The following is an 11,468-nucleotide window of genomic DNA, read 5'->3' on the forward strand; positions in this document are numbered from 1 at the left end:
TCTGTTGCTTCCATCTTGAGTTTTTTCCTTTTTTTTTTTTGGAATACACAATTCTTGATCTCCCTCAAAGGTCATTTAAAGGTAATAAAATCTCATATTGACTTTTATCTTATGGGTTGTTCAACAACCATCTCCTACCTCTCATGCTTGACGTAACCAATAGGAAGTTAAATACTGATGGATCCAAATTGACAAATGACATAAACTCACAAGGAAAAATTCACCGGAAACGGATCAAGAGGCAAAGAATTTTCTTCTTCTACTACTATTCACATTGCAGCGGCTGCAACTCACAAAATAAAAGACGACGGACAGAGGATCTGACTTATTCTAAACAAAATCCCAAGGCTACCGTATGCCTTACGTGGCTTTTTATCTCTTAGGCATCTAACCTAGAGGCGGCAAGATGGATATATGGATCATAATTGATTTCGTATAAAAGATTTGTAGATTATTATAGCATCCAATTCATTTAAATACATATAATAAATGATTGTATGTAGATTGGATCTAAATGGATGATAGATATCCAATTGTCCATTTAAAAATCATTTAACTAACGTGCACGGTATATTATAACCACATGTATTGATGTGTATGGACAATTGAAAAATGCGTGTTTTGAGCTACAATGAAAAAAATGCCTTAGATACACTGAGAACTTCATTTTTGTCCTTTTGTATACAAACTTTTATTTTTTTTAATCAAATGGGCTACTCCTAATGAGTCCCTTGATTCTGATTTGGCTTCAAATCACTATCATATATCAAAACAAATGTAAATATTCACAAAAAAAAAAAAAATCTAAAGATCACACTTCTCAGACTTCAATATACCCAAAGAACCTTTGATAGTACAATATGCATTTTACAAATTTGTCAAAACTTGGAAGATGGCCTTTCCAAAAGTGCATGTCACATAATTGCACACAGAAAAAAAAAATACTTTGAGCTCTCGTTGAACTTGAGATGCCTAGACTATTGAGAGAAAGAAGACTGAGTTTTGGATTTTTTTTCAAAAACTAGTTAGTTATAGGAATTTTTGGGATCAAATTTGTTTGATGAGAATAGGATGGCTGATGAATGATAGTGATGCTGGCAAGGTTCTTCTTCGGGAGAAGAAAGACATGGGAGCCGCCTGTTGAGGGAACGGGGAGAGATAGATAAGTCAGATTATACTTTTCGTCCATATTTTTTTTAATAATTGCATAAATATAGATAAAATGGTTTATTCATTTAAATCCATCAACTTAATTGATTTTAAATGGTGATCCATTTAAAATCATTAGATTTATTTTAGTCATCCAAATCCATATAATAGTGGTTTAATTACATGGATGGATAAGTGGATTTCAATCTAATTTGCCGCCTCTAGTCTAACCTATTACTAATACATCTTGAAATTGAATTCCACGTTGCCCATCATACTAGCTAAATAGGACAACTAACACTAGTTTGATTTATAGAAATACTCGTACGAGAACTATAGGGTGGGAACATTACAGACTTTTCAGATTGTATTGATACTTAAAAAAAAAAAAAAAAAAAAAAAGAACTTGCACTGATACTTTCACATTTTTAAATATCCTAAAAATAATACGAAGATGAAGTTAGGTTAGATTTTTCTGACATATTGTAATGGGCACTGAAATGTGATCTTGATATTCAGAGTAAGGCTCTCACTTAACCATGAGAAACCTCAAGAAGGTAAGTGTAATTATTCTCCCATGCATTCTTCATTCGGCTGCTGGTGCAAATTTTATGTAAAGTTGATTATGGTTTGTAAAATTTGATTCAACTTAAAGGAGGTATGGGCATAGTTGATAGTACTTCTATGATTTGAAAATTGTACTACTATGATATGAACAAAACCCCATTGTATCCCCCCCCCCCCCCCCCTTCACTCTTTTATTTGACCACGGCTTAAACTTGTTGTGATAACTGCTTCTTCCTACCATGCATATATGATGATGTACAATTACAGAGATACATTTGTTTATTTTACATAATTAATGTAGTTGTGTAACTAGTGTTTATAGAAACTCATTAAAAAGGGCTCAAGGTGTTGGTGTTTTTAAAAAAAAAATTTAGAATTAAGTTGGAAAAGTGTTTGAGTAAAAATGAGGATAATAAATGCTAGGATACAGGATGAATTTATATAGTAAAGTAGATGTGTTAACGAGTATCCATTAATACACTTAATTTACTCTTAGATTATCGAATGATGCATTAAAATAAAAAAAATGGAAAACTCAAAATTAAGTAAGAAATTAATTCGGAGAAGTTTGGGGATAAGTGGAGTAACTTATTAGGTTCTTCAGAATCTCTTTATTGTTCTCTATTGAGTTTATTGTTCTTTATTGAGTTTAGGTTCTTATTGGGCTTATGTTAAGTTGATCATTAGTGTAGATTCGCGCACATGAGAACAAAGTTGAGTCAAGCCTATCTAGTGCAAATTGATGGATTCCCCCCTTTCTTGCACTGAGATAAAGTTTTATCTTTCATCTTAATCTTTGAGGATAAAGTTTTGGCATATCATTCTTTCTTCGTTCTTCTCTTCATTCTTGTTTATCCTTCTCTATTATGTTTATTCGATATTTGCTGGTTCTGTTCCTTCTTGTTTACAAGAAGATGGTTTGTTTAATTTTAAAAAAATATTTCAATCTCTTGGAATAGTTTCTTAAAATAGTGCTATTTAGCACGACTCAAACTTGTTTAAATTATGTCTAATAAATTCTTAAATTTACCAGCCACTCTTCATGACTTTTTTTGTTAATAAATTCTTAAATTTACCCAGAAGGAGTCAAAAATTTCAATGCCCACCACAAAGTACGCGTCTTTCCGAAACAGCATGCAGAAGAGGTGATGAAACTTTCCGTAGCCATTGACAAGTTGTTTACTTTTCAATTTTGGACGTACAGTTGTTTACTTTTCAAATTTGGACGTACAGCAACTTAACTTTCCTTGCTCTTTCACTTTGAATAAAAGCTAGTGTTAACCACTAGGCCATTGATTAAGACTTGGTAAGGTGAGAGGTAAGGGTTTAAATGTGATTGTATAGTATATTCGTCTGATCCGATAATGATTCAGTCCCTTTCGAATTACTCCAAAACTCTATTAGGCCCTTTTTCTTCTTATAGTATAGGAAGCTATCGTATCGAAAAAAAAAACAAAAAATAAAAGCTGGTGTAAAAAAGAAATACTTTCTTGTGTTTTCTTATCTCATTCTGTCGAACATCTAAATTTCAAGGATTGTAACGTATAATAATAAATATGTAGCGTGTATTATAGATATAAGTACCTATGACAACGTTTATTCAGTCTAGCCATTAGGATTAGCCTAATAATCAGAAAAGATTGCTGTCAAATTCAAAATTCGAACCGTGTGCCTAGCATAATAGTTGAGGGGTAAGAAGATTGGGGGGGAGTAAAAACAAAACAAAACGTTTACTCAATCCCAATTTGCATAGTCTACGACGTAACTGGAAAGTTAGCATAATAGTTGAGCGGTAAGAAGATTGTGGGGACAGTAAAAACAAAAACAAAACAAAACGTTTACTCAATCCCAATTTGCATAGTCTACGACGTAACTGGAAAGTTCGTAGTTGAATATTCCAAGACTACCTGGTCAAAAGCAGCCCAACTGTGTTCTGTGGGGACGCACATGTACCCGGCACCGGAGAAAACCGGTTGTGATTGGATGAAATAATGCAATACATTTTAAAATTACAATAAAAGCCCTCTTAAATATTTGTTCATCATCTAATGCCCATTACTTAGAAAATATTTTGCGAATACTCCAACCGAGATGCCGGTCCCAATAAAAAGTGAAGAGCAAAAAGTGAATGTCAAAGAAACGTGGAAAATAAAGGTACGGAAAGGTATCCAAAATTGTTATAACGAAAAATGAGTGAAATTTTCAACATTATTTAGTGAATTTTGTACATGTCAAAACAAATATTGTAGTAGTTTTTATTTTTTAATTGATTTTGATATTTGAAATAATTTAAACGTAAATATAAAAGGAAGAGTTGGGATATCAAACATGATTAAAATAAAGGAATGTGCAATTTTGGTTCTCCAACGTTTGGTCTATGAGTTAAACTAATCCCTGATATTTTGACCAAAATAAATATGATCCCAAATTTTTTATTTTAGGCAAATTTAGGACAACTAATGGAAAACTGCAATATCTAACAAGCAAAATCAAGTTAAAATTAGTCAAAAGTTTGAATTTATATTTTTTGGTCCCTTATGTTTTAAATAATTATATTTCAAGTGAAATAAATGTGAATTAGATTAAATGTATAAAAAATGTGTTCTAAATCTCCTTAAAAGTAATCTACATTATCAAAACATATCATTTAGCCTAAAGAGCATCGTTTTGTTAAATTAATTACAAACAAATGATAACACATAAATCATATATAAAAGAAAATTTAGTGAAAAAAAGAGAATTTTAATTTGAGTATATATTAACTTTAATTCTAAACAGTATAAACCAAATCGTTGCATGACTTGTGGATATGAATTTCAATCGGTTATGATTAGGTATTGTGATTATAATAGCAAGTAAAGATGATTTCCAATATAAAGGACTCACATGAATTTTTAAAAAATTTCTTACTATTTCTTCTTATCTTTCCTTCATATTAAATCAAATATTTCAATAATACAATTTAATGTATTTATGTTTATGTTCATCTTAAATTCATAATTTTATTGAATAATTTAAATAATTATAAAATCTTTATTTCAATTGACAACTAGTTGAAATGACAAAAAAAAAGAAAAAGAAAATATTATTCAATCAACTCAATGGCATATAATTGTTTATAGCATAATAGAATATTTAATTAATTATTTTAATTTATCAAATGTTAGCATTGGGCATTAGATGATGAACACATTTTTAAGAGGACTTTTATTGTGATTTTTAAATGTATTAGTACATTTTCCATCCACGCACAACCGGCTTTCTCCCGTGCCCCCAGGATAACCTTCTTTGTGCGTCCCCACAGAGCACAGATGACCTCCTTGCATTGCCACGGCAGATTTCATTGCCTATAAATTCCAATTCAGCCTACTTTGATCGCAGGACCAATATTTTGAGAAGATAGATAACGACACTCAATCAAAAATGGAGCATATTATGAAGTCATTGGCCGGCAAACATGGTGAAGGCAACAAGAAGAAGATCAAGGGAACCGTAGTTTTGATGAAAAAGAATGTGTTGGACTTCACTGATTTCAATGCTTCTATTGCTGATGAAGTTCATGAGTTGCTAGGCAAGAAAGTCTCTCTACAACTCGTCAGTTCTGTTAACGGTGATCCAGGTAATTGACCCAAACTCCCTTGCGAGCATGCATCTTTGTCAAATTAGTAGGGGATAATGTAAACAAGATAAAGATTAAAGGGTTTTGATTACAGGTTTCATTCAACTGAATTGAACGCTGTGAATTTTTCATTTCATAAGGAAGAAGTGATTAGGCTAATTACAGCAAGAATTGTTGTTCAATGTCCAAGCAAAAAGTCGTAAGAATTCCCACCATACATTATTGTTAAGGATAACAAGAAGTTATTTCTTTATGCAAGACAGCTCTCTATCTTCTGCAGCATCATCATGGCCTGTATGAAAAAGTGCAAACATGAAATACTCAGTTTTGAATGCAAATTACGTATCCAACGACCAAAGATTGGGGCAGATTTCTTTTCTTTTTGTATTTTCGTTGAGGTAGATTAAAAAAAATGGGGATTGGGGCAGATTCATACAATAGTTCATTTATGTGGTAGTTGTATAAAAAAAAAATTTTGACGTAGAAAAACACAATATTGTATACTGAAAAAATTGGTGTATTGAATAACACATTGAATATTATGGCAATTACGATAACAGGGTCGAATGGGATAAAACACAATTATAGTTGACCCAAGTCCGGCCAATTTTAAAAGTCAAATCCACTGTTCCTATTCCAATTCCCAAATGCGGTCCAAACGACCCAGTCTTTACTCTGTATGGTCATCTCAATGTTAAAATAGTTGACTGGCCAATCAAGAAACAGAAAGGGCAGTTTTGTTCAACCAGGTCTAGCCAATAGACTTTGAACATTATTGTTAAAACTCCCGCGTTACCACTTCCACAACGTCTGGCTAATAGGGGCACGATTTCTCTGTTTGGGCTTGGAATAAAATATTTTTAGCTGGTATAAAGGTAATCACTCTCCATTCACCAGTCAAATGACCATTTGTATCTTGCAACCAAGAAGTTAATCAAAAGGAGTAACATCACTTCAACCGACTAAATCAATACTTAAATTTAATGGATTAAAATTTTAATATGTTCAGAAGTATTTAATAATAAAAAAATAAAATATTTTAATTAATTAAGTGGGTCTGAATTGAGCAGGCAAAACCTACTCCAACAAATTAAGTGATAATTCGTTCATTTATCATTTAATACAAAATGGATTCAAATATTAGGATTTGAGTAATTACAATTTAGAACTCTTAATTCGTCAATGCTATGCGGACAAAACTCATATTATTTGGCAAAATTTTGACAAATGTTTTGAATGATTTTTCCTTATACTCTATTTGTCCCACTTTGATAGTTTTTTTTTCCTTTTTTATCCATTCTAAATTATAGCAATTGAAGAATATAGTTAACTTGCAGCATCTTTAAAATACCCTTATTCAATGCTTTTTGTTATCAATGATTATAACTTACCTTATTTATTAATTGTTTGGATTCATGCCTTTAATGGTGGAACTTTTGGTAGTATTGTTGTTGTAATTAATGTAATGGTATAGTTATTGATCATACTCCTAATATTAATGTAAGGGGTATTTGAGAAAAATCGTAGGCTAGATTTATTTTTCTAACAAAATTAACTATTTTTTCTTAAATTGTGTAAAAAAAAAAAATCAAGACTATCAAAGTGGAACGGAAAGAGTATAATAATAGTTAATTTTTTGATGTCTAATGCACAAATCACAAGAAAACCTAGTACTTGATTTTATTTTATTTTATTTTGTGCAAGTTTCTCGGTGCAAAGGAAAAGAAATGTTCAATGTCAACTATCCCCATTTGGTCAAAGCACAAAAATATTTGCTTAGATCCCCGTTGCCTATTTACGAATCTGTATACCCCTTTCACCACTGGTCAAGCGCAAATCATTAACTGGTATCTTTCAATAAACCGCAGTTATCGACTAAATCACAAGATCATTAGCAATATTCAAGATTCAAACAGATAAAACAAGATTATTGTTTTTAATGATCTGTAAGGGTCACTGTTCATCTTCTTAGTCTAACATTTCAAGAAATAGTTCAATCTTACTGCAGAAAAGAAATTTAAGCACAGTATTCAGTAACTTCTCATCATGCATGTTTGCAGAAAAAGGACTGCAAGGAAAACTTGGAAGTCCTGCATATTTGGAAGGTTGGATCACTACAAACCATCGTCTGACAGTTGGTGAATCAGTTTTCAATATCACATTTGACTGGGAAGAAGAGGTTGAAGTTCCAGGAGCATTCATCATTCAAAATCATCATCATAGCGAATTCTTTCTAAAGACGGTGACTCTTGAAGATGTACCTGGACATGGCCGAATCCACTTTGTCTGCAACTCTTGGGTTTATCCAGCTAAAAAGTACAACCAAAATCGTATTTTCTTTTCAAATCAGGTACTTCAAGAAAATCTTGGATACCATGTTTATGCCCTTCGATCTGAATTGCATCGAACAACATAATTCCAACATGGAATGGCTACTCAATTGAAGAGAACTCTAAGCAGAAAATAATCAATTTGTATTTGTTTCAGGCATATCTTCCGAGTGATACACCAGAACCACTGCGCCGATACAGAGAAGAAGAATTATTGACCTTGAGAGGAGATGGTACTGGAGAACTCCAGGAATGGGACAGAGTCTATGACTATGCTTATTACAATGATCTGGCGGATCCAGACAAAGGTAGCGACTACGAACGCCCGGTCCTTGGAGGATCCACGGAATATCCTTATCCCAGAAGGGGAAGAACAGGCAGACCACCAACAAAGACAGGTCATACATTTGATTATACTATTATGCTAGCCAAAAGATGCCTGCCAGTTTACTATGTTTGCTGCTACTAGTAGAGTAGAACTATGTTTACCAGTCGAATCAAAGTAGTGGTAAATTTATAATCTCCTAGGCTACTAATAATTACCATCTATTCTTTTCTAATCACTTCTTTGTTCTCGACAGATCCAAATGCTGAGAGCAGGCTGCCAATACTTTCAAGCTTAAACATTTATGTTCCTAGGGATGAACGATTCGGGCACTTGAAGATGTCAGATTTCCTAGCTTTTGCATTGAAATCCATTGTTCAATTGCTTGTCCCTGAGTTTGAGGCTCTGTGTGATAGAACCCCTGATGAATTTGATAGCATTGAAGATACTCTTAAACTCTATGAAGGTGGAATAAAGCTACCAGATGGTCCTTTGCTCAAAAACATTGTTGACAACATCCCCTTGGAGTTGCTCAAGCAACTTCTTCAGAGTGATGGAGAAGAGTTCCTCAAATATCCAACTCCACAGGTTATTAAAGGTACTCTGTTTGCCTCATGCCCGTTGCAGGTCTTACTTTTTTCTTTCTTGTTTGCACCTTTTAAGGTGCCATTTCAAGGTTATCTTAGAAGCTTTAGTTTGGAACAGATGACAAATCTGCATGGAGGACAGACGAAGAATTTACAAGAGAAATGCTAGCTGGAGTGAACCCTGTCATTATTAGTCGTCTCCAAGTAAAATCAATCTTCCTAGCCTCGTTGGCTCCTTGCTCTCTGTTGTTCTTTAGTTTTGGCTTGTATTATTTACTGCATAACAAACTTTGAGATCCGTACTGGTCATCAACAATTTTTACATTTCTTTCCTGTGGTTTACGTGCAAATGCTAGAATTCAGCATAGGTTTAAGGTTACTTCACTGACTTTTTCTTTCTTTTGACACCCTGCAGGAGTTTCCACCGAGAAGCAAGCTCAACTCTGCAGTCTATGGCAATCAAAATAGTACAATAACCAGACAACAGATAGAGCAAAGGTTGGACGGCCTGACAATTGATGAGGTAACGAATGCAATTATCTAGTACCCTTGGATTAACAAGTAGTATCAGCAGTACTGTGAAACAGCAAAAGCTACTTAATACCTATAAAATTTTCTTGAACAGGCACTGAAGATGAATAGTCTATTCATTCTGGATCACCATGACACGATTATGCCATATTTGAGGAGAATAAACACAACAAGTACAAAGACTTATGCCACAAGGACTCTGCTCTTTTTGCAAAAAGACGGAACCTTGAAGCCATTAGCCATTGAGCTTAGCCTGCCCCACCCAAATGGAGATGAATTTGGTGCGATCAGTAAAGTATACACACCTGCTGAACTTGGCGTGGATGGTTCGCTGTGGCAATTAGCAAAAGCTTATGTTGCAGTGAATGACTCAGGCATTCATCAGCTCATTAGCCACTGGTGAATAAACAATATGAATAGAACCTTGTTCTGGCATATTGAACAATTTAGCCCTTTGACTCGTTCAAAACTTGGACTCAAAGAAAATGTGATGTTTTTGCAGGTTAAATACACATGCTACAATCGAACCATTTGTGATTGCAACCAATAGGCAGCTGAGTGTGGTTCATCCAATTCATAAGCTTCTGCATCCTCACTTCCGTGACACAATGAACATTAACGCTTTTGCCCGCCAAATCCTGATTAATGCAGGAGGCATTGTTGAGATAACAGTTTTCCCTGCAAAATATGCCATGGAGATGTCATCAGTTGTTTACAAAGATTGGATCTTTCCTGAACAAGCACTTCCAGCTGATCTCATTAAGAGGTAGGCCTCTATTCTATATCACTATGAAAAGTTAAAAAAAGGGAAAGACAAGCTGAAAAGGAATGCAAAGTACCAGATGTTAGAATATAATCTTCAAGCACTAGACTATAATTAAACCAAATATTTGATTATCTGATCTGGCTCACATTATAAGTTACTATTTGGTATAACTGAGGATTCCAGTGCTCCACATGGCCTGCGTTTGTTAATTCAAGATTACCCCTATGCTCTGATGAATGATATACTTTTGTTTCCATTTTCCTCAGAAAAATGGCAGTCGAGGATTCAACTTCCCCTTATGGCCTTCGATTACTAATTGAGGATTATCCCTTTGCTGTCGATGGATTGAAGATTTGGTCATCTATCAAAACATGGGTGACAGACTACTGCTCTTTTTACTACAAAAGTGATCAGATGGTTCAAGAAGACACTGAACTACAATCCTGGTGGAAAGAAGCAAGAGAAAAAGGGCATGCTGACAAGAAAGATGAACCATGGTGGCCACGAATGAAGACTCTCACTGAGCTAATTGACTCATGTACTATAATAATATGGGTGTCTTCTGCTCTTCACGCATCAACCAATTTTGGTCAGTGGCCATATGCTGGTTATGCCCCGAATCGCCCTACCATAAGCCGCAGATTCATGCCTGAGCCTGGTACTCCTGAGTATGAAGAGCTGAAGTCTAATCCTGATAAGGCTTTCTTGAAAACTATCACACCCCAATTCCAGACTCTACTTGGTCTTTCCACCATTGAGATTTTATCCCGGCACACTACCGATGAAGTTTATCTCGGCCAAAGGGAGAATCCTCAATGGACAAAGGACACAGAACCACTTGAAGCTTTTAAAAGATTTGGACAAACTCTGTCTGAAATTGAGGATCAAATTCTACAGATGAATGGTGATCCAAAGTGGAGAAACAGGGTTGGACCAGCTAATATACCATATACATTACTTTTCCCTACAAGTGATAGTGGTATAACTGGCAGAGGAATTCCAAATAGCATAGCAATATGATTCCAAATGCTTACAGCTAGACTACAAAATACAGGTGTGTCCAAAACTATTTGCAAGCAGGTCAGATATCATGCGTGACGAAACTGTTGCTTTCGTACACTTTAAACTTACTATATGGCATTAATCTGTAATTCAAATTGCTTGTGTGGCTCCAAAATTGTAACTTCATTTATGTATTATGTTATTCATTCAGTTATTGCATTTCCAATAATGAAGCAAGTCACATATTATAAGTACACAAATGCAATATCTCTACTGTATTTATATTGCTTTTCATACTCATGCATCAGGTGAGTTATAGGTTAGATTTACACCTTTAAACTAAGAACCTGCAAGAATCTAGAAAAGGTGTTGTGAATAGCATTACCCATTCTCTTCATAAGCATCTAGATACAGTAATGGACCGTTGAAGGTGCCATAAAATCTGCTGTTTCCTACTGGTGAGCCTGGAGTCGCTGGAAAAGGTATTCCCAGCAGTGCCTCAATCTAAAGCCAGTCCATAACTTCATATCCAGTCCAAGACATATATTACAGATTGTTCTTGCTGTGACTCTATTTTTTTTTCCTGTTACTG

General features: G+C 34.3%; 1 protein-coding gene across 1 annotated transcript; it reads left to right on the forward strand.

Moving 5' to 3' along the window:
• The first annotated feature begins 5,052 nt into the window (after window positions 1-5,052).
• Window positions 5,053-11,051, forward strand: LOC113727627 (probable linoleate 9S-lipoxygenase 5). Its single transcript, XM_027251891.2, has 9 exons — window positions 5,053-5,335; window positions 7,396-7,685; window positions 7,823-8,063; window positions 8,247-8,588; window positions 8,696-8,781; window positions 8,993-9,100; window positions 9,203-9,507; window positions 9,611-9,874; window positions 10,141-11,051. The coding sequence occupies exons 1-9, from the start codon at window positions 5,140-5,142 to the stop codon at window positions 10,892-10,894; spliced, it is 2,586 nt and encodes an 861-aa protein (XP_027107692.1). The 5' UTR covers window positions 5,053-5,139; the 3' UTR covers window positions 10,895-11,051.
• The last annotated feature ends 417 nt before the right edge of the window (window positions 11,052-11,468 follow it).

This window comes from Coffea arabica, chromosome 2c, assembly GCF_036785885.1.
Source record: "Coffea arabica cultivar ET-39 chromosome 2c, Coffea Arabica ET-39 HiFi, whole genome shotgun sequence".
NCBI classification, from domain to species: domain Eukaryota; kingdom Viridiplantae; phylum Streptophyta; class Magnoliopsida; order Gentianales; family Rubiaceae; genus Coffea; species Coffea arabica.

Excerpts from the sequence above, each read along its gene's own strand:
- LOC113727627 (XM_027251891.2), top strand. The coding sequence starts at position 5,140 with ATGGAGCATATTATGAAGTCATTGGCCGGCAAACATGGTGAAGGCAAC. Across the intron at positions 8,589-8,695 it reads AACTCCACAGGTTATTAAAG|ATGACAAATCTGCATGGAGG; the intron begins GTACTCTGTTTG and ends AGTTTGGAACAG. Across the intron at positions 9,508-9,610 it reads CATCAGCTCATTAGCCACTG|GTTAAATACACATGCTACAA; the intron begins GTGAATAAACAA and ends ATGTTTTTGCAG.